Raw genomic sequence first — 22,550 nt, 5'->3', positions numbered from 1 at the left:
CTAATCATATCAGCTTCATCTATTCTTATCACAGAAGAACTGATTAAAAAAAACAACCCTAATAAAAACAGAGGGTCTAATCTTTAATGGGAGCAGGATCAGGGCCAGAACACTGGTCCCTTCTGTTAACACCGTCTGCCTTCTGTTTGAAGGCTATGAAAAGGGCAAGTGTTTTGGCCCAGATTCTCTTCTCACACTGATGTAAATCAAGAGTCAAACTCGTGTTAAACTGGTATAAGGGGGAGGAGAATCAGGCCCACTTTCTTGTTTGTTCAAGATAAAGAGTCAAAACAGTTGGCCAAAACGGGCAATAACAGGCCAAACTACGGGCCTCAGCTACACCCATGCTACTCCAAATCCATCATTGAGGGCAGATTTGATCCCATTTGCTGTAGGGAATCAGGCCACCCAGTTCAAATATAAACCACACAATCTGATCTGTGTGGCATCATCTGGGGGAAATTGGCCCCAGCTGTAGAAGCTAAATCCATGCCAAATAATCAAGGTGGATATTGGAGAAAACCTAAATAAACAGAGACACAGATGCCTGTTCAATATGTGGACAGAAACACACATTATTAAGCAAATCTGTGTAACTTGAGGCCCTAAGCGCTGAGTAGCTTCTCAGTAGGGAGGGAGAGACCTGCAGAGGATGCTGGGTCAGAGGAAAGGACCTAGTTTATCTGTTTTATTTATGCTGGACTCTTTTGGTTTGGAGAAATAAACCCATCCTGAAGAAAGGAGCTGACATTCTGCTGCTATTAGGAGATTTATTTGATACGCTGGCTCGTGAGTTGGCCCACCAGTGAATATGTGGAGGAAATGCCATGGATTAAATCTCGGGCTTCATATGCACTAAGCCTGTGCCCTACCACTTAGCTATGTCCCCAGCCACTCCACCCCATATGAACCAGTGGCTGGACAGCAGTAGAACACAGAACACACTTACTCCTAATGTGTCACTGCAGAAGTTTTAACTGTCGATTCCTAGATGGTTACGACTTTGGAAAGGATGGCTGCTTGTGCAAACAATAAATAAAACTTCAGAAGTTTTTAATCCAATAGGAAATCTAGAACTGATTCTCTGGAACCCATGGTCCAGAACCCATGGTATAGCACAGTGGTCACCAACCGGTCGATCACGATTGACTGGTCGATCGTAGAGAATCGACCAGTCAATCATCACAGAGACCCCCTTGGGACTGTCACCTGACGAGCTGAGATTACCTCTGAGCCCATTTTCTCTGCCAGCTTGGGATTCCAGAACCCTGTCTTGTTGAGCCAGACACGCTAGCCTGCTGCAACCCAGACCCAGGTCTGGTCCACGCCCCCAAAGCTGCAGACTTTAACCAAAAATTGCTCAGCAGGTTACCTATCTCCAGCACCCCGACACCCAGTTCCCAATGGGATCCAAACCGCAAATAAATCTATTTTACGCTGTATAAAGCTTATACAGGGTAAACTCATAAATTGTCTGCCCTCTACTACACTAATAGAGAGATATGCACAGCTGTTTGCTCCCCCAGGTATTAATCACTCTGGGTTTATCAATAAACAAAAGTGATTTTATTAAGTATAAAAAGTAGGATTTAAGTGGTTCCAAGTAATAACAGACAGAACAAAGTAAGTTACTCAACAGAATAAAACTAAACACGCAAGTCTAAGCCTAATACATTAAGGAACTGATTACAGCCTCTGATCTCACCCTCAGAGATGTTCCAATAAGCTTCTTTCACAAACTAGACTCCTTCCAGTCTGGGCCCAAACCTTTCCCCTGGTACAGTCCTTGTTAGTTCCAGCAGGCATTGCAGATGAAAAGCAGGGCTTTTCTCATGACTGGGACTCCCTTTGTTCTGTTCCACCCCCTTTTATAGCTTTGGCACAAGGCAGGAATCCTTTGTCTTTCTGGGTCCCCACCCCTCCTTCTAAATGGAAAGGCACCAGGTTTAAAATGGATTCCAGTATCACGTGACATGTTCACATGTCCTGTGAGACCCCTAGTCTCCATTCTTCCAGGGCTGGCCCGCATGTACCCCAGAAGGTTTGCAAGTAAACAGAGCCATTTACAATCAATTGTCCTAGTCAATTTTCAGAGTAGCAGCCGTGTTAGTCTGTATTCACAAAAAGAAAAGGAGTACTTGTGGCACCTTGCAGACTAACAAATTTATTTGAGCATAAGCTTTCGTGAGCTACAGCTCACTTCATTGTCCTAGTCAATGTGAGCCATCAAGATTCTAAACCACCATGAATGGCCCACACTTTGCACAATTACAATAGGACCTCAGAGTAATATTTCATATTCCTAGTTTCAGATACAAGAATGATACATTCATAGAAATAGGATGAACACACTCAGTAGATTATAAGCTTTGTGATGATACCTTACAAGGCACCTTTTGCATAAAGCATATTCCAGTTACATCATATTCACACTTATAAACATATTTTTATAAAGCATATGTAGTGCAATGTCACACCATGGTCTAGCACAGTGGTCACCAACCGGTTGATCGTAATCGACTGGTCAATCCTAGAGGATCTCCCAGTCAATGGCGATCTCTGGTGGTGTAGCGGGGCTGCTGCTAAGGCAGGCTCCCTGCCTGCCCCGGCCCCACGCCGCTCCTAGAAGTGGCCAGCGTGGTCTCATAGCCCTGGGAGGGGCAGGGGGTCTCCCTCTGCACGCTGCTTCTTCCTGCAAGCACCGCCCCCACAGCTCCCATTGGCCAGGAATAGGGAGCTGTGGCCAATGGGAGCTGTGGGGGTGGTGTTTGCAGAAAGGGGCAGCACGTGGAGCCACATGCCCCCTACCCCCCCCAGGGGCTGCAGGGGCACGTTGGCCCCTTCTGGGAGCAGTGTGGGGCTGGGGTAGGCAGGGAGCCTGCCTTAGCAGCAGCCACGTTAGCTGCACCCCAACCCCTAGTCCTGAGCCCCTTCCTGGAGCCAGCACCCCATACCCCCTCCTACACCCGGAACCCCCTCCTGCACCCCAAGCCCCAGCCCTGAGCCCCCTTCCAGAGCCAGCACCCTGTACCCCCTCCTACACCCTGCCCCAGCCCTGACCCCCCATCCCAGAGCCAGCACACCACAATCCCCCGCACCCCAACACTCTGCCCCAGCCCGGAGCACCCTCCTGCACCCAAACTCCCTCCGAGACCTTGCACCCCTCACCCCTTCCTGCACTCCAATCCCCTGCCCCAGGCTCAGCCCAGAACCCCACGAACCCCAGCCCAGTGACAGTGAGTGAGGGTCGGGGAGAGCAAGCAACGGAGAAAGGGGGGAATGGAGTGAGTGGGGTAGGGCTTTGGGGAAGGGGCGGGGTAGATCCTGGGTTGCCCTTAAATTCAAAAAGGGATCTTGGGCGTAAAAGGTTGGAGACCACTGGTCTAACAAGATGAGTCCATTGGGGAAGGACACAGGTGAAGGACTTAAAAACTGTCCCTGAAAAGACTCTATGGTACACTGCAAGGGCTACTGCTGAGACAAGGGGGATTGGGTAGAGAGAGCTGTTATGGTTAGAGAAGGTAAGTGGGAGGCTGGAGACAGCATATAAACTGATTACTCCTGAAGGAATTCTGCACCACTGTGCGTGCACAGAATGTATGTCCCACACAGATTTTTTTGCTTCCATGCAGAAAAATGATTTTCTGACAGCAAAGCTAAGGGAAGCTGCAAGAGCAGTCACACGCCCCGCCCTAGCAGCGCGGGTCTGTCATTTTGGGTGCCCGGAGCTGTCAGCAGAGAAGTAAATCACTGCCGGGGGGGAGGCTGGAGACGCTGCAGCTGGTCCAGGCCAGACCCATCTCCTGTCCGCCCAACCCCCCATACAAGCCTCACTCCCCGCACCCAGAACCCCACAACGAACCCTCAGACCTGAACCCCCAACCCACCAAGCCCCTCCCCCCACACCTGGCCCTCCCCAGCCCCACCCCGGCCATTGGCTCCTACCAGGGCTGGCCCGCACGTACCCCGGAAGGTTTGCAAGTAATAACAGAACCACAGCGGGCTCAGCTGCTAGTTCCGGCTGGGCTGGGGTGGGGAAGAAGCACTCTTCCCCTACATTGAGCATCCACCTCCAGAAACCTACCCCGGCTCCGCACTCGCCCACACTTCCTGCCCCCATTGGTCCTCAGCCACGGGACGAGGGGTCACTGTACGGGAAGCTGCTCCTCCGTCTGCCCAACCCCTGGGCATCTGTATCCCCCCATACTCAGATCCCCACACCGAGCCCCAATTTCCCTGCCTCTGGACCTCCACCCCTGCACCCAGACCACCCTCTGCTGAGTCCCTCCCCCTTGCATCTGGACCCTCAGAGACCACCACCCACTGAGTTCTCCATACTAGAACCCCTATACTGATGAGCACCACCCCCATGCACCTGGACCACCCCACAAGCCCCGCCCCACACCCAGACCCCAACCCCACTGAGCCCCAACCAGCTGCAGTCAGACCCCCACCAAGCCCCACTTCCCCAGCACCCAGATCCCCCCTGCCGAGCCCAATCATCCCCCATCCGGACCCCTCTGCTGAGCCCCAACCACCTTCAACTGGACCCCCCTGCAGAGTCCATTGCCCCTGCACCTGGAACCCACCCCAGTGAGCCTCTGTGCATCCACATCCCCCCGCACCCAGACCCTCCACGCACTGAGCTGTCCACATCCAGATTCCCCACCCAGAACCCTCTCACCCCACACCTGGATCCCCCCACACTAAGCCCCTCCACACTTGGATCCTGCCGGGCTGTGCCTGCCTGCGCACACCTGATACACCTGGTGTGGCGCTGCTAACCCTGGTGAGTTGCTTCACCGGCTACTCCTGAGGGAATTCTGTACCAAAAAAATAACATTCTGTACATAATGTTTTAAAATTTTGCAAAAATCTGCAAACTTTATTTGTCAATAAATAAATGTGGAGGCTCCAGCATGGCAGTGGGGAGCACAGGCAACTGGCTGCACAGAGGTGGGAGATCATTCTGCAGCCCCCCCATCCCCAGCCACCCCCTCCCCAGACACAGGCCTCTGAGGCAGGCCCAGCACTTGCCCTGTGTCAGGGTTGGGCGCAGCCTCACTGCTGAGTCCATGTTCCGGGAGGGGGGGTGGGGTCAAAAGAGTTGCTCTGGTTAGAGAAGGTAAGTGGGAGGCTGGGGACAGGATACTGGTCAGCATATAAACTCATTACTCCTGAAGGAATTCTGCACCACTTTTGAGTGCACAGAATTCATGTCCCGAGCAGATTTCTTTGCTTCCATGCAGAAAAATGACTTTCTGACAGTGAAGCTAAGGGAAGCTGCAAGAGCAGCCACATGCCCCTCCCCAGCAGCACGGGCCCGTTGTTTTGGGCGCCCGGAGCAGCCAGCAGAGATCTCCCACCTCTGTGTAGCCAGTCACCTGTTCTCCCCACTGCCACGCTGGAGCTTCCACATTTATTTACTGACATATAACATTTGCAGAATTTTACAATATTGTGCGCAGAATTTTTAAGTTTTTGGTGCAGAATTCCCTCAGGAGTAACTAATTAAGCAAGAGCTCAAGAGAGCTTGGGAGTGTGGAGATTTTTAAAAGACATTTATTGGGTGGATGGGGATTTTTTAAAAAGCTTTATACAGCTCAAAGAATGCATTCATCTCTAAAGACAAGAGCTGAAGCAAAGCAACTGGGCTGGTCTATTTCCAAACATTATCTCTTTGCTTCCATTGGAAAATCTGGGATCAGGCCTAGTGCAAAAACATTATCTGCTGCCACAGAATAGGGAGGCTACTGTACATGAACAGCTAAGGCTGAGCCCCAAACTAAGCAAACACTGTATAGCAGGGACACACAGATCAGCTGACAGTGAAAAGGAATCAGAAACAAAGACTTTTATAGCAGAGGAACAAAAATGGGACAAATTTAGCAAACAGATCGACCCAATGAAAGTTCATGGAGCTGCATGGGTGTAACTGAGAACAGAACAGAAAGTTTATCTCTGCTTCCTGCTTTGCCTGGATGTTAATATCTGCTAAGGAGTTGATTTGTATATAGGCAAATGCCTGCAGCAAAACACAGGGAGACTTGTATAGTTCTGGCCCCGGGCAGTGCCGGGTTTACAATGGCGCCATGGAGCTGGGCCCATGCTCAGAAGGGACCCCGGCCTGCTCTGCTTGCACTGTGCTCTGAGACCCCACCAGCCTGCAGGCTCCCACCCTACCTCCCCCCTACCCCTTGCTCCTCTCGACCTACCTGCTGGCCAGCCGAGGGCTCCTCTTCACCCCTTGGCCCCACCCGCCGGCTCCTCCCTGCCCTCTGGCCAGACTCCAGTGCACCTCCGACTCTGGGCAGTCTCTGCTTCCCATCATCTGTGGGGCCCCCCTGTCTCCCCGGAGCTGAGCTGCCTGGGACTGGTGCAGAAGCCTGGCAAGTCTCAGCCAGTTGTGGTGGGGAGGGAGTTTGGGGGGCTTGGCTGGGCCCCTCCAGGCAAGTGGGTCCTGAGGGAGCCCATCCGGGACAGGCCCTGGCCTGGCTGATCACACCACTCCCGAGGGGCCGGAGCGATTCCCCACCCCGGGACCAACCCTGGCTGCAGCTGGCAGCACAGCCCGGCAGACACAGTCGCCTCGCAGAGGGCCAGTGAGTGCAGCCAGGAGGCAGGGCGTGATTGAGTGGGTCTCTGGAGGGTCGGGGGGTGGTGCTGGGCTGCGAGGAGGCGGGAAAGATCTGTGTGTATTGGGGCACTAGGGAGTGGAGGTTCTGAGTGGGGCACTGGGCAGTTGTGGTGGGGCTGTGGGCAGGGGGGCGCTGGGCAGGGGTGGTGTTGGCCAGGGCACTGTGCATTTGTGGCAGGATCTGAGGTGTGTGTGATGGGCATAGTGGGTCTTGGGGGGGGGGCTCTGGTCTTAGGGAATCGGGGGAGGGGTGGGGGTTTCCAGTGTTGGGCAGGGGGGAATATGTGGCACGGCACGGCCTGCCCCTGAGGGGAAGGGGCATGCTGGCAGCACAGGGCCAGGCAGGCCACTGTGCGTCTGGCAACTGCCGGTTTGTAAACAGTCACCTCCCACTGGGCTTGGCGGAGCAGGGCTGCCCCTCCCACACCACGTCCCTGTCCAGCCCCTCGCTCCTGAGACCGACTCCACCGCGCCAGTCTCCACTGCCCCCACGGGGGCCCACAAATATGTTTGGAGCCAGGCCCACAAAAGGTTAATCCGGTCCTGGCCCCGGGACATCAGTTCAAACAGATAATCTGCCTTAAATGTACACCCTACCTTTCTACAGATTAACGTTCATGTGTAGACAAGCCCTTAGTCTTCAAACATCCCTGTGCACCAGGCTTTATTATCCCTTCTTTTCAGGTGGCTAACCTAAGGAACAGAAAAGTTAAGTGATTCGGTACAATCACACGACACATTAGTGTGAGGGTTGGAAATGGAAACCAGGAGTCACCTGCTGTAGCTGCCAGACACCATTCCTCTCCCTATTAATTAGCTGACAGTACTATGTGGTACTCAGTGACATTGAGTTATTCTCACACACTGTAATTGACTCAATGAATCAGATCTGTTTACTGCCAGAAAATGTAAATGAGAGGTTTAGCCACATGCTAATAGCTAGCCGCCATATTTGCATACAGAACTGTCTGTCAAGGTAGAGCTCACAGTTCTCTATCCAGCTGCCTTTCAGTTTAAACTCTGCAAGATCTGTCTGGCAGACTGTCAAGAGCAGACAACAGACACTATCCAACCACAAAGCCACAGCATCAGCTAGGACATCTGCAGTGAGAGAGCCTCCATATCACAATAAACACAACGTGCTGGGCACAACAAGCATCAACATTATTTTGTTTGTTTAACAGGGTAACATAGTTTCTTTCAGCTGCACTACAGGTGATTAACAATTAAGGGCTAAAAGCTAAAATGATTATGACTTCTGTACCAATTCAGTCTAGAATTCAACAAATCTCCCTTCACAGGGAAGGTCCAGGGTTGTAAAACGCTGCTCCTCATTGTGGGATCATCTAAGATATACACACGTTTTACAAGAATCTGGTGCATAAATTTTAAGCATATTATAAGATTCCCTCTATAATCCATTCATCTAGATTTTTATGTCATACTCAACACCATGGTATGAAGAACTGTTTAGACTGCCTTTAGAATATCTTAGATCTAGTTTGAGGCTCACACCCACTTACCACTACTGCCCCTTACACATAACCTCTGAATTTGGCCCTAAAACATGACATGTGGGGCCTGTCACAATCCACGCAGAACATGTGCTGTGGAGAATAGGGATATCTTGCAGACCGCCCAGCAGGCAAATAGCCCGAGATACGCAACAGGCTGGTTTAAAGTGCAAAGCTGGGCAGGTCCGCATTTGATAAAACTTAAGAGACTTTGATAAACACTCATTATCAAGTTTCAGAGTAACAGCCGTGTTAGTCTGTATTCGCAAAAAGAAAAGGAGTACTTGTGGCACCTTAGAGACTAACCAATTTATTTGAGCATGAGCTTTCATGAGCTACAGCTCACTTCATCGGATGCATACCGTGGAAACTGCAGCAGACATTATATACACACAGAGATCATGAAACAATACCTCCTCCCACCCCACTGTCCTGCTGGTAATAACTTATCTAAAGTGATCATCAAGTTGGGCCATTTCCAGCACAAATCCAGGTTTTCTCACCCTCCACCCCGCCACGGTATGCATCCGATGAAGTGAGTTGTAGCTCACGAAAGCTCATGCTCAAATAAATTGGTTAGTCTCTAAGGTGCCACAAGTACTCCTACTCATTATCAACAGACTTATTAGTCAGGTGGTTTTGTTTTCACAGTGACTTGAGCCTTGCATAATACATTCCCATCAGCACATATTTTCAGAGACAAAGACATCCGGCTGTGGAGCCAAAATTCCTGAAAAACTGTACAGCCAATCAGGGGGGAGAAGTGGTCATTTCAATGGACTGGTTGTTGGGTGTATAGTTTTGCCATGTCACCCCTCTCTTTGCATCTCTCCACTGGCTCCCTCTTATCGATCACAGTAAGCATGAGCTACTTCTCTTCATTTTTAAGGCCCTTCACAGCCTAACCCCACCCTACCTCTCAGCTCTTATTCAGTACTGAAAGGTCAACTACTGCCTCTGAATCCCTCATGCCAGCTTCCATCACCCACTTGTTAAATGTTCAATCAAGCACCTTGGTGCTTTCTCCTCTGCTGCCCAACATGCTTGAGAGGAGCTTCCTGTAAACATCTGTAAAACGAATGCATGATCCTCTTTCAAAACCCTCCTTTAAGCTCTTCTTTTCTGTAAACCCTACAAAGATCTTGACAACAGTTAGGCTGCTAGTATTCCGAGTCCACTGTGCATCATGCTGACCAATATTATCTCACTGTTTCCTTGTCCTCTCTCCTCTGTCTGTAGCTATCTGTTTGTTGTCTCTTGTCTTATACAGTACTTGCGTTGTAAGCTCTTTTTGTTCTGTTTGTGTACAGTGCCTAGCACAGTAGAGTCCCAGTACATGACTGGGGCTAATAGGTGCTAGAATAATAGAAATAATAAATAATAGTAATTAATAATTATGTTGACTTCATTGTCCTAAGCATTTCATTCATTGACTGGCAAAGAGTAAGCTTGGCACCATATCACACCCTTTCCTTTCTTTCTACAGTAAATTTAGCTGGGTTGATGCATCGGAGATTCAAACGTTGCATCCACTCACTTGGTAAAATCAGAAACCCTGATTTGTAACCCTTTTAACTTTACACAAGCATTTTAAAGGAAATGCCTAAACCCCCATAATAACTCAGTCATGACTGGCTTTCTGATAAACACTTTCTCTAAGGTGCCACAAGTCCTCCTTTTCTTTTTACTGATCATTCAGTCCATCAATGGAACAGGTTTTGCACTAATCATGCACTGTGCCCAAACTATATAAAAAAACATCCTTTATACAGCTGGAAGTTGAAGTCAGCAAAGTTGAGTTGGAAATGAGGCATTTTTTAAACAGTGGGGATAATTAGCTGTTAGAACAGATTCCCCAGGGATATGGTTGATTCTCCATCCTTTGGAATCTTTAAATCAGGACGGGATGTTCTTCTGAAGCATACACTCTATTTTAACCACAAGTTATTGAGCTAGATGTAGAAATCATCGGGTGAAATTCTTTGGCCTGTGCTATGCAGGAGGTCAGGCTAGTTCAGGGGTTCTCAAACTGGGGGTCGGGACCCCTCAGGGGGTTGTGAGGTTATTACATGGGGAGTTGGGAGCTGTCAGCCTCCACCCAAAACCCCGCTTTGCCTCCAGCATTTATAATAGTGTTAAATATATAAAAAAGTGTTTTTCATTTATAAGGGGGGGTCGCACTCAGAGGCTTGCCATTTGAAAGGGGTCACCAGTACAAAAGTTTGAGACTCACTGGGCTAGCTGATTATAATGGTCCCTTCTGGTCTTAAAATCTATCACTTCTAATGGCTGGTATAAACTGACCTCACAGGAACTATCCTGATTTACACCAGCTAAGAATCTGGTTCTTTGTGTGTTACTCCCAGTGGAATTAATGGCAACTGTAGAGACTCAGGAACTTTGAAAATTAGGACACTTATATTTAGGTGCCTAAACATGGGCAGCCACATTTTCACCAAATTTTGGGCTAAATCTTCTGCAAACCTGTTGCCGGCACCCAGTGCCGAGAGGCTGAACAACAGCTTGAGTTGGTTCGTTACCCAGTGTGCTGCACCCAATAATCACAACGGGGTGGAGAAGCAGAAAAGTTTATTTGCAGCTGCAAAAAGGTACAGGGAGAATAAAATCTCAAATCCTGCACACCAGAGCAGGAAGTTACACAGGCTTTTATACATCCTTTTTTCCAGCATACTTATCCAATAGCAAGCTGCTCCAAGTATCCATATAGCCAGCCAATCCAGTTCCCAGCTAGTTCCCTGATTCTCTGTATCATTTGTTAAACTATACATAAAGCTGCTTTATTCAGCATTGTTCTTCCATATCTCCCCTGTTTGGCCTTGCTTAGTTTCAGGCAGTCTGACTCTGCAACATACTGTTGCAGATTCTCAGCATAACTGCTGTGTGTGCCTCCAGGCGGGGGGGCCAAGGACACTTGGGCCTAGCACACAGAGCTGCTGCGAGTGCCTCCAGGCAGGACGGGGGGGGGGGGGGGGGCAAGGACACAGGGGCCTAGTGCGAGGGGGCTTCATCGACACTCGTGGTCTTCCATCCCCTCGAGTTACCTAGTGGCCATGCCCCAGTGTTCCCAACAAACCCATATGGAAAAATCCTGTAGAAATTAACAGGGACTAAACAGAAAACAAGGAAAATAATAGGGCTCTTTAGAATTATTCTGCATACCTATAGAATTTGAAAAGGAATTAGATCTTTTCAGTAGGTTGTAAACCATGCATGGGATTCAGTAGCCAGTCTAAAGAACAGCTCAAACCTTCTACAGGAAAGTTACCATTTTGTATTCAATTCTATAGGGCTTTTCAGTGAGGGTAAGTAGGGATAATATCTATCTACTACACAAGAGTGTTGAGAGGATTAATGAGTAATACTACTCTGGACTTGTAGAATACCTTCCAACTGAAGACTGCAAAATGCCTTAGAGACCTGAATCCCCACAATACCCCTGTTATTATTCCTATTTTATAGAAGACGGAACTGAGACATGAAGAGGTTAATGCCTTGTCTATACTCAAAGAGTTGCTCTGGTTGAAGTAAACTGATTTAAATTTGATCTAGTTAAACTGGCACAAATTCCTATGGTAGATGCACTTAAAATGTTTTAAGCTGTGCTTAAGTCGGTTTAGCCTGTATCAGTAAGTTACTTTTTCAATCCAGTCCATTAAACTGATGTACTAGAGCTGATTGGAAACGGGCTTTTTTTTTCTGTGAAAAATTAAAACGTTTCATCAAAAAAATTGAAAGCTAAAACTGTTAAGCCAAAATTAAAATTTTTCAGTCAATACCCAAACAATTTGATTTGAAAATGCTGTCATGATGGCTCATGGGAGTTATAGTTCATGTGCTCCATGCCCTGGTTTTCTTTTTTGAGCTGGGCTCCCTACCTGGACTACATTTCCCATCTGGCTGAGCCGCTGCAGTGTATCATAGGAGTCCCTGGTCGTGTTGCATCATGGGAGATGTAGTCCAGCTGGGGAATCCAACCCATAGAGGAGAATGGGGGAATAAGGTACCTGAACTGCAACTCCCATGAGGCACTGCAGTGTCATTTTTTGATCAAAATTTTTCAGCCAAAAATTTTTAGTTTTGGGGTGTTCACAAAAAGCCATTTTCCACGAAAAGCAGACACTTTTCATGAAAAATATCATTTACTCAGAAAACAATTTCACTGTCAAGTTTTCGACCAGCCCTGTTTAGACAAGGCCTTACTGAATTAATCTAAACCAAGCTAAGCAGCGACTACACTGGTTTAGGTGAGTCTACCTTAGGGATTTCCACTGGCGTACCTAGATGGATTAAAAATCAATTGTAGTTAAAGAACTGCAACTTTTAGTACGGCCAAGGGCTACGTGATTTGGCCCTAGTTTAATGACAGGACAGAATCAGAGCTAGCAATAGAACGAATATGTCCTGAGGCCTTCACCTGAGGAACACACTACCTCCTCCATTCAGTGCGGTGCGGTCTGTAACGTGCTTTGACGACGGAAAGCGCGAGGTATTGCTCTGACTGGCTATTTGCCAGCTTCCCAAAGCAGACATTTCCTCTTGGCCATCTGTTAATCCAGTCACTTCAATGACCTGTTATCGAGAGGCCAGCATAATCTCTCTCCCTTTTCCATTGAAAGCTGGGAGCCGATGTTTGGGGTTTTTTTGTTCCCAGACAGAAAGCCTGCTCATGAGCAGAAAGCCTGTGGGAGAAGATAAGTGGCAGCAACAACACAGGCTCCACGCTGCCGCTGTAGCTGAATGACAAGTAACACAACACAGAGTACCAGGTCTATAGACCTGACCTCTCTGGAGTGAATAAAGCACACAGGGGACGCCTGGCCGACCTGGCAACTTCCAAAGTGTACAAACAAGAAGCCCCCATGCTATGTGCTGCGTGTGGAGCCCTGGAGCCTACTGGAGTAGTGTGGAGGCCTGGATACACCATATTGGCCCTGCATCTGTGTTCCATCTCTAAGGTATAAACAAGGAGTCCTGCTCTCTCTGTTATATCTAATGCAGGCTGCACATCAAGAGGCCGGACTGTGACAGCCCTGTGGATGGGTGCACTCACAGGGCAGGAAAGGTGCAAAGACCCTTCCTTCTCATCACATTCCCACCCCTGTGCTGGGTTCAAGAGCAGCGACTGCTCCCAGCTAGTGCTCCCAGGACACAAGCCACCCCAATGGGGGCAGGCAATGTGGCTCTACCAATCCAAATCGACCAGTGGATCAGACATGCTGCAAAGGAGTGCAAAGAATGCACTATCCTAAGAAATCATGCAGCAGGCCTGTTCCATCTGTGCACGGCCTGAAGTGCTGAACCATTCCCTACTCCTGTCAGAACCATGTGGCTTCAGACCAACCCAACTGCAGGGCAGTTTACCACTGCGACCATCTGGCCCCAAGTGCAGTGGGCTTGAGACAGCGCAGCAAAAGCTGTGACAAGGCTAGGATGAGCCTGGTGTCAGGGCTCATCAGGGTCACCACAGATCAATGTAGCACAGACCAGTCTCAGACTGGGACGATGATTCAGAGGATGTAAAACCTTATAATGCACCTAAACCTGGAACACTAATTCCTGAGGAAACATCTCTGGTTGAAGAGAAGGACGGCCTTGCAGGACTAAGCTCACACCTAGGGGTTTGACCATCAGGGCAGTCCCCCTGCTTCCGCCACAGGCTTCCTCTGGCACTTGGGCCAAGTCACTCACATTCAGATTTTTTGCAGCCCCACACCTGGCCCTGGGTTTGGAAGGTAGAGGTCAGCTCCTGGATCTCCCACACTCAAAGGGCCCAAAAACTTGGGCTTTATATGAGCGGAGTGAACTCACCCTTTCTAGGTAAATAGCTGAACTCAATGCTGTCACTCCAGCCCAGCGTTTGTTTTTAATTCTGAACAATTACCCACTGCCATCCACTATGCTCGAATGCTGCGTCCAGTTCTGACGCCCACAATTCCAGAAGGATGTTGATAAATTGGAACGGGTTCAGAGAAGAGCCATGAGAATGATTAAAAGATTAGAAAACCTACCTTATAGCAATAGACTCCCTGAGCTCAATCTATTTAGTTTACCAAAGAGAAGGTTAAGGCCTTACTTAAACACATTCTATAAGAATTTACCTGGGAACAAATATTTAATAATGGGCTCTTCCGTCTAGCAGAGAAAGATATAACATGTTCCACTGTCTGGAAGCTGAAGCTAGACAAATTCAGACTGGACATAGGGCCCAACTTTTTAAAGGCAGAGAAACTGATCATTGGAACAACCTATCAAGGGTCAAAGTGGAGTCTCCATCAGCGACAATTTTTAAATCAAGACTGGATGTTTTTCTATAAGATATGGTCTAGAAATTATCTTGGGAAGATTCCATGGCCTGTGTTGTACAGGAGGTCAGATTAGTGGTTCTCAAACTGTGGGTCAGGACGCCAAAGTGGGTCGTGACCCCATTTTAATGGGGTCGCCAGAGCCAGCATTAGACTTGCTGGGACCCAGGGCTGAACCTGAAGCCTTAGCTCCACCTGCACCTGGGGCAATGGGGCTCGGGCTACAGCCCCCTCTCCCTCAACCCAGGGCAGCAGGGCTCAGGCTCTGAGCTCCCCTACCCCAGGGGTCAAGTAGTAATTTTATTGTCAAACGGTGCAATGAAGTTTGAGAACACCTGGACTAGATGATCACAATGGTTCCTTCAGGCCTTGAAATCTATGAATTTATTATGCTTGCTACTAACGAAGAGGAATTTCTGCCAATTCATTATATGAAGGGGGGATGGTGGTAACTAGAAATACAGTCCCATAGGGTCAAGGGTTTTTCTCTCCATTCCAGGAACAGGCTGCAGGGAGCTTTCTAAACTCTCTCTCATTTCTGCCATCCAACATGTACATCTGTTTGCTTTCAAAGCTGTGTATCATACTGAGAAGAATCATAGAATCATAGAATATCAGGGTTGGAAGGGACCCCAGAAGGTCATCTAGTCCAACCCCCTGCTCGAAGCAGGACCAATTCCCAGTTAAATCATCCCAGCCAGGGCTTTGTCAAGCCTGACCTTAAAAACCTCTAAGGAAGGAGATTCTACCACCTCCCTAGGTAACGCATTCCAGTGTTTCACCACCCTCTTAGTGAAAAAGTTTTTCCTAATATCCAATCTAAACCTCCCCCACTGCAACTTGAGACCATTACTCCTCGTTCTGTCATCTGCTACCATTGAGAACAGTCTAGAGCCATCCTCTTTGGAACCCCCTTTCAGGTAGTTGAAAGCAGCTATCAAATCCCCCCTCATTCTTCTCTTCTGCAGGCTAAACAATCCCAGCTCCCTCAGCCTCTCCTCATAACTCATGTGTTCCAGACCCCTAATCATTTTTGTTGCCCTTCGCTGGACTCTCTCCAATTTATCCACATCCTTCTTGAAGTGTGGGGCCCAAAACTGCACACAGTACTCCAGATGAGGCCTCACCAATGTCGAATAGAGGGGAACGATCACGTCCCTCGATCTGCTCGCTATGCCCCTACTTATACAACTCCCAACTCCCTCTCCCTGCTGCACTGGGGGGCAATGTTTCTGATGCCTGCTGCGGCTCTGCGGCTCGCCCTTGTACAGGGCAGTGCGCAGGAAATCACCAGAGCTCCTTTCCAGTGAGATTTTGTAGTGAACGAGCAGGAGAGGAGTTCTGGAGCCACACCGCCTTCAGGCTGTGAGCCAGCTCTCGTGGGCCTAGCAGCACCAGGCTGGGGCAGTGCCGGGACAAGTCCAAGAGAAACTCAGTGTGCTGCAGGAAGTGGTGCTGGGCTGGGCCAGCACTAAACTGATGCCTCATTATGGTGCTAGGCCTAGGATCAACAGAGGGTAGGGAGACATAAAAGCTGAGATCGTGGCCATTTAGGGCCTGATCCCGCTAGCACTGAAATCAGAGGCAAAATTCAGGGAGAGCAGTGTCAGGCCCCATGAACACTTTAAGAAAAGCATAAGGACTAGTCCCAGAGATCTTCCCAAATCCTGATGTGGATCCAGGGCCCAGATTCTCAAAGGGACTTAGGCGCCTAACTTCCATTGAAATCAATGAGAGTTAGGAGCCTGAATATGTTTGAAGATCTGGGCCCAACTTTCTGAATTCCTGCTGTACCTTGGACTGGATAGGATATTCCCCTTCACTTCTCGTCCTAGATGGCTGCGTACAGTGTTTCAATGTGCTATGAAACATACACTGGTGTCAAAATATCTGAGTAGCAGCTGACTACAGAAGATTAACAACATTCAGGATTTTCACTCCTGCTTCCATCTCTCTCCCATGAGAGCTCTCACTGGTCACATGTCTGTATGAATTTACTAGGCCTCTGTGGCTTTGACTTTTATGATTGCTGTTACAGAAACGAATGAGAGGGTGATTGCAATGTAATCATTCCAGCTTAAAAGCAAAAACAGGTGAACCAGAATGCCTGGCAGAGCAAAAGGGCTTGGGCATTACGGGCCACATTTTCACCCACAATTAGGGCCAGTTTTTCAAAGGCGCTCGGCACTAGTCAGCTCCCATTGCAACACTCATGACCAGGTTTCCAAAAGAGCCAAGCATCCAATGTGCACCCAATGTACTATGCTCCTTGGAACATCTGGTCCTGTAGGCCTCACTGAACCATGCCAGAATCACAAAAATCAATGGGCTTCTGTACTAGCTGGCTCCGCAGGGAGGGCAGATTAGATCCAAGATGAGTTCTGTAAACAGAGACATCAGTCTCCCAGGATGTCAAGCCAGAATCTTTCAAGTGCCCATAATTCACAACTATTTTAAATGTATAATCAGAACATTTAAAATATAAAAGACCATAAGGTCCTTGGTCGATAACAAGTGTTTGGTTTGAAATCCAATATTATTCTTCGTGACCAGGAGGAGCAATTATAACCCACTGATGTGTGTTACAGATCCCCCGCTGTGCCTGACCCACATAGAGGATGTGAGTCTGTTACAGCCCTCAGCTACAGCTTGGCTTTGCAGCTCAAGCTGTCGAGACTCATGTTGTTCACCATTGGTGGCCACCACACAATGGCTTAAAACAAAATTAGTTCTGTGTGACTATACATCCAGTAGCCACTCTAGCAGGAAATCTCTCAAATCAGAAATACGACCTGTGCCCTCATGAGAGGTTATTGTGCTGCGGTTCCTCTATCTCACTCTGCTTAGCTATGCTCCCACTTCACAGCTTTCACAGAATTGATTCTTTTTTCCGCCTGGAAAATGGAGTCTGCTTGTATGGATGCTAATCCTGGGATTTTATAGAGGTCCCAAACTAAAATCCAAAGTAACAGTCACCTAAAAGCAAAATGTCAAGCACCTGACATAACACGTTTACTCTTGTGCTCCTTGTTAGCTTTCTATGTTCCATTATGTTATATTTTAAACGATGACCCTATTATGCACTTCCTTGCTGTTGAATGCTTACCAATACAAGACCAGGGAAAGAAGACAGCTGTAGCACAATGCCTGGTACAGGGAAACTACACCAGCTAAGTGTAATCCACTATATTCCCAGGGCCTTAAAACTAAAGCTAGTTTATGCTGTGATCAGGAAAATGTACATTGATATGCTTGTTCAAGCCCAGATGCACACAGATGGTTAATCAAACTCAAACCATTACTAGCTCTAACCCAGCCAGCACCACGAGGTAATCATTCTGAACCCCCTGGGATGGAATGCGAACGCTGAACACAAAGACGGAACTGGGCTTCTGGTTATGGCTCCAGACTGGAATTCCGGAATTCTCAGTCCAGATCCCAGCTCTGCTGCAAACTTCCAGTATGATTTTGGGCAAGCCGCTGAATCTGTCTGTGCCTGAGCTCTCCCTTGCCATGTCTATTTAAGCTCCTTGGGTCAAGGACATCTCTTACTAAATGCGTGTTCAGCACTGTAGCGGGGCAGTTACCCTGCTCCTGGGAGAAAAGGTAGGCTGACTGGGGAAGCGGCCACAGCTGACCCTGATATAAGGGCTAAAGGGAGGGGCTGGGTTAGTCTCACTCCAGCTTGGAGTACGAAGGACCTGGCTGCCTGGGAGCACAGGGTACCTGAAGCAGAGCAGTGCTAGGGAGCTCCAGCTGGGCAACTCCCCAGGCTGGGGCCTTGTTAAAGGCCTAAGGAGGTACTGGGGCTGCAGAGGTGAAGCCCAGGGATAGGCAGAGGTAGCTGGTCCAACCCCCTTGCCAATGATGAGTGGCCATTACAGACTGCAGTTTGCCCCGGAGAAAGGGGGCTAGATGATGACTGGCAGTAGCCACTGAGGCAAGGTGGGCATAGAGGAAGGGGGTTCCCCTGGGAAGGGAGACCCAGAGTGTGGGGGCACTGCTGTGGGGCAGCACCTCAAGGTAAGGGGCACTGGGGTCTGGGAGAGACCCGGGGGCCTGAGGAAGGAGAGACACAGCCAACAGGAGGTGCTCTGAGTGCTGGAATCAAGCTAAGTCCCAGATGACCAGCAGGAGGCACTGCAGTGGTGAGTCAGCGATCTGCTACAAACAGCTAGTATATGGGGACCTGATCTAGAGAGACCCACTGAGATGTTACCTGAATATATCATATAATATTGTGGATGGTTTGGTAACCTGTGTCATGTGTCCAGATATTATGGTGGTGGCTTACAACATTAAAGAAACTAAACACAAGTAAATCAATAGATCAAATTATAATACAGTTCCCTAAAACCCTTAAAAGGCCAGTGCATTCAGGGCCTCAGCAAGCCTGGAGAATACTCACACACATTACATTTGCCATTTCCTTTTTCCTGTTTGAACGGTGTGCTATTTTAATTCACACCCTTGTTTGTTTTCAAAGTAGACGTTATCTGGGCAAGGACTTTGATAGTTACTTTCATTCGCGTCCATAACCTATATAGAATGGGACTTAACTGGAGAGAGAGAGAGTTAGCTAGGGCCTTTATTATTATTTCAATTACAGTGATGGTTGGAAGCTTCCATTGAGTCTGGGGCCCTGTTATGCTAGACACTGTGCAAACACCTAATGAGACAGTTCCTATTCTGAAGCGTTTACAGCATAAACAGGGTAGGAGAGGGAATATTATAATCCCCCATTACAGATGGGAATGGAAGCACAGAGAGATTGAGATACACACAAGGCGTCTCTGGCAGAGCCAGGAATTGAAGCTAGATTGCTTGAGTGCTAATCCAGTTCTTAAACAAGACCACCCTTCCTCTCCAGACCCCAGTCCTATTTGAACCCTCACTCAGGTGCGTAGCCCTTACCCCGGGTGTAATCCCAGACACTGCTCACAGGAGTAACAACTACTCACCTGAGTTTGAAGGTCTGGGCCCTTAGCTTGGTTAGTTTCAACTGTAAAGGTCAAACGTTCTACAAACAACCTGGGCAATGTGACCTTGCACTGCCGCACACTATAAATCTATATTTGGTATTATTCACCTAGCAGCTTATAAAACAAAGATCCGTGCAGGAGAATTGTATCAGACAAACCCATGGCCAGCTGAGAAGGAGATAAAAACAAAACAAAACACAAATTGCCGGGTGAGCCAGTAAACACACATGCCTGATGCACTCCTCCAAGCACAGGCATGCGAGCTTACAGTTGTTAACAACCAGCCACCTTTTTCCCCACCCAGCCTCTGCCAGGGCTCGTCACCCTCACTTGTTACAGCATGTAGTAGTTCAGGATCTCTGGTCACCCTCAGGTGTGTGTTCTGAGCGGTGAAGCCCAGACTGGCCCATGACCTGACAAACTCAGAGTTTCTCTCTCTCCACTATGGCCTTTCTAGCCACATTTGTCCCCACGCAGTGGAGCTCTTGCAATTCAGGCCCCTGGGCATGTGGCAGATGTTAGAGTGGAGGCGGAGGGCAACTGTTTGAGCCTCTTCCTTATAGGCTCAAGGTCCAGGAGAGCATTTATTATCTGTGGGCAGGAGATTACTTAGATTGTAAACTCTGGCGGGCAGGGACTGTCTTTTGTTCTATGTTGGTATAGCTCCTAGCACAATGGGGTCTGGGCCTCATAGGCGCTACAGTTATACAAATAATGAATAACGATGTTGGCAGGGTGATTGTGACACAGCTAGGTTTTCCCTGCACTCATTCAATACCAATTGTGGTGCTGGGGTGTTTTATTACGGACAATGATGGGCAGGATTCATGTTTCTAAATCAGTCATGAGAACAACCTCAGCCTCGCAAAGCCAGAGGAACAACAATGCACACCTGCCACCTGCCCTTTCCCTTTGATCCCTGCAGCTCTCCCTTTCGTTCTGGGGCCTGACTCTGAGCCAGCAGCTCCCACTATCTCCTCTGCCCCTCGCTCTGCTTTCCCATGGAGATGCTGCAATTCTCAACAGCTGCAGGAAAAGGGAGCCCCTTCAGTTTTGTGCTGGGTTTTCCCTTGTCTGTGTGTGTGTGACCCGGTCCATACCCAGAAGCATCTCTGCCTGTCCTCACTGGCTGCAGCCTTTGCTTGCTTAGGTGGGCTTGGTGTAGGTGGAGGGGCTGCAGCCCGGTCTCATTCTGAAACAGTTGTTTTACACCACTCTGGGCGCATACAGCAACCATCAACAGCCCACGAGGCCTAAGGGAGAGTTCCTACACTGGCCTGCCTCTCAAGCACAGGGCAGTACTGGGGGACGCAAGCAGCCCTCAGAGCTGCCTAGGTTATGCCAGGGCCATTTCAGCCCCTCAAGTAGCCTTGAATCTAGAAGGCATAAAGTTGGCTTAAAGACACCAGGAGTCTGAGCACTGGATCAGACTCACTGACTGTACGTGGAATGCCTACTTCCTGCTTTTACTTTCCTGTCTCCTGGGCCTACACTCCCAACCAATCACCTCTCCAGACACCGTACCACTGGACATTATGCTGCCCCTAGGATAAGGGGACGGTCACTTACAGAGCTGTGATTCCGGAGACCTCAACATCTTTTTGGATTCCTGCCATATGGTTTTGCAGTCTTCCTGGAGCTTGTAAAACCTCTCCTTTCTCCAAGAGCTGGACTTCACTTTCAGCAGCTGGCTCCCCTTGAGGAGGAATAACAGATCCCTGTCATCTTGCAGACCTGCACAGAAGAGCATTAGCATTAGTATAATAATTAATGTCTATTTATACAGACCTTTCCATCCAGCAGAGTCGCCAAGTCATATACATACACCAATGAAATGCAGCCAGCTCTGGGCTGGACACCAGAGGATAATTAGCACAATGTAGAGGGAGAGAGCATTTTGCAAAACACTGGGGCAAACTCCTCCCTTACAAAACAAAAATCTCCAGGATCTTTTTTTCTTTCCCAGACAGAGAGACTGGACCCTTGCTTTTATGGTCTTGTCCAAAAGATCACCACATAGTAAACCCCATGATACACAAATTATGTTCTTCATAAGAGTTGTGTTAATGCAGTTTAGATCTTAAAAAGCCAGTGATTAGCATCCAAACAGGGGAGGTATTGGGATCCACTAGTATAGAAGCGGAAGTAGGGTCTTGTGGTTCAGGCACAGACCTGAGACTCTGGTTCAAAACCCCACTCCGCCACTCTTCCTGTGTGAACTTGGGCAACTCACTTAATCTCTCTGCGCCTCAACTCCCCTGCTATGCAATGGGGATGATAGCATTGCTGTCCCTCATGTGGTGGTGTGAAAATCAATACAGTAGAACCTCAGAGTTACAAACTGACAGGTCAACCACACACCTCATTTTGAACTGCAAATGCTCAATCAGGCAGGAGCAGAAACCAAAAAAATAAAAAAATAAAAATACAGTACGGTACTGCGTTAAACGTAAACTACTAAAAAAAAAGGGGGGGGAAAGGTTTTAAAAATAAAAAAGATTTAACAAGGTAGGAAACTGTTTCTGTGCTTGTTTAATTTACATTAAGATGGCTAAAAGCAGCATTTTTCTTCTGCATAGTAAAGTTTCAAAGCTATATTAAGTCAATGTTCAGTTATAAACTTTTGAAAGAAGAACCATAACGCTTTGTTCAGAGTTACGAACACTTCAGAATTACAAACAACCTCCACTCCCGAACTGTTTGTAACTCAGAGGTTCTACTTAAGGCTGTCGATTCATCACAGTTAATTCATGCGATTTAACTCAAAAAAATTAATCGTGATTAAAAAAATTAATCACGATTAAACACAGTTTTAATCGCACTGTTAAACAATAGAACACTGATTGAAATGTATTAAATATTTTGGATGCTTTCTACATTTTCAACTATATTGATTTAAATTACAACACAGAATACAGAGTATACAGTGCTCACTTTATATTATTTTTATTACAATTATTTGCACTGTAAAAATGACAAAATAAATAGTATTTTTCAGTTTACCTCATACAAGTACCATACGGCAGTCTCTTTATCATGAAAGCACAACTTACGAATGTAGATTTTTGTTTTGTTTTGTTACATAACTGCACTC

The 22,550-nt window shown here is 48.0% G+C and overlaps 1 protein-coding gene across 3 annotated transcripts in view; it reads right to left on the bottom strand.

Annotated features, from left to right (window-relative positions):
* Positions 1 to 22,550, bottom strand: part of PLCD1 (phospholipase C delta 1) — a 92,267-nt gene that overhangs the window by 50,458 nt on the left and 19,259 nt on the right. For all 3 annotated transcript variants that reach the window (XM_073334724.1, XM_073334723.1, XM_073334725.1), the window contains exon 2: positions 21,026 to 21,190. In XM_073334724.1, coding sequence (XP_073190825.1) covers positions 21,026 to 21,190 — 165 coding nt within the window. The remainder of the gene's footprint in view (positions 1 to 21,025; positions 21,191 to 22,550) is intronic.

The sequence above is a fragment of the Lepidochelys kempii genome, chromosome 2 (genome assembly GCF_965140265.1).
Source record: "Lepidochelys kempii isolate rLepKem1 chromosome 2, rLepKem1.hap2, whole genome shotgun sequence".
Lineage (NCBI taxonomy): Eukaryota > Metazoa > Chordata > Testudines > Cheloniidae > Lepidochelys > Lepidochelys kempii.
Note: the sequence above shows the minus strand (reverse complement) of the source record. Positions and strands in the feature narration are given on the sequence as shown.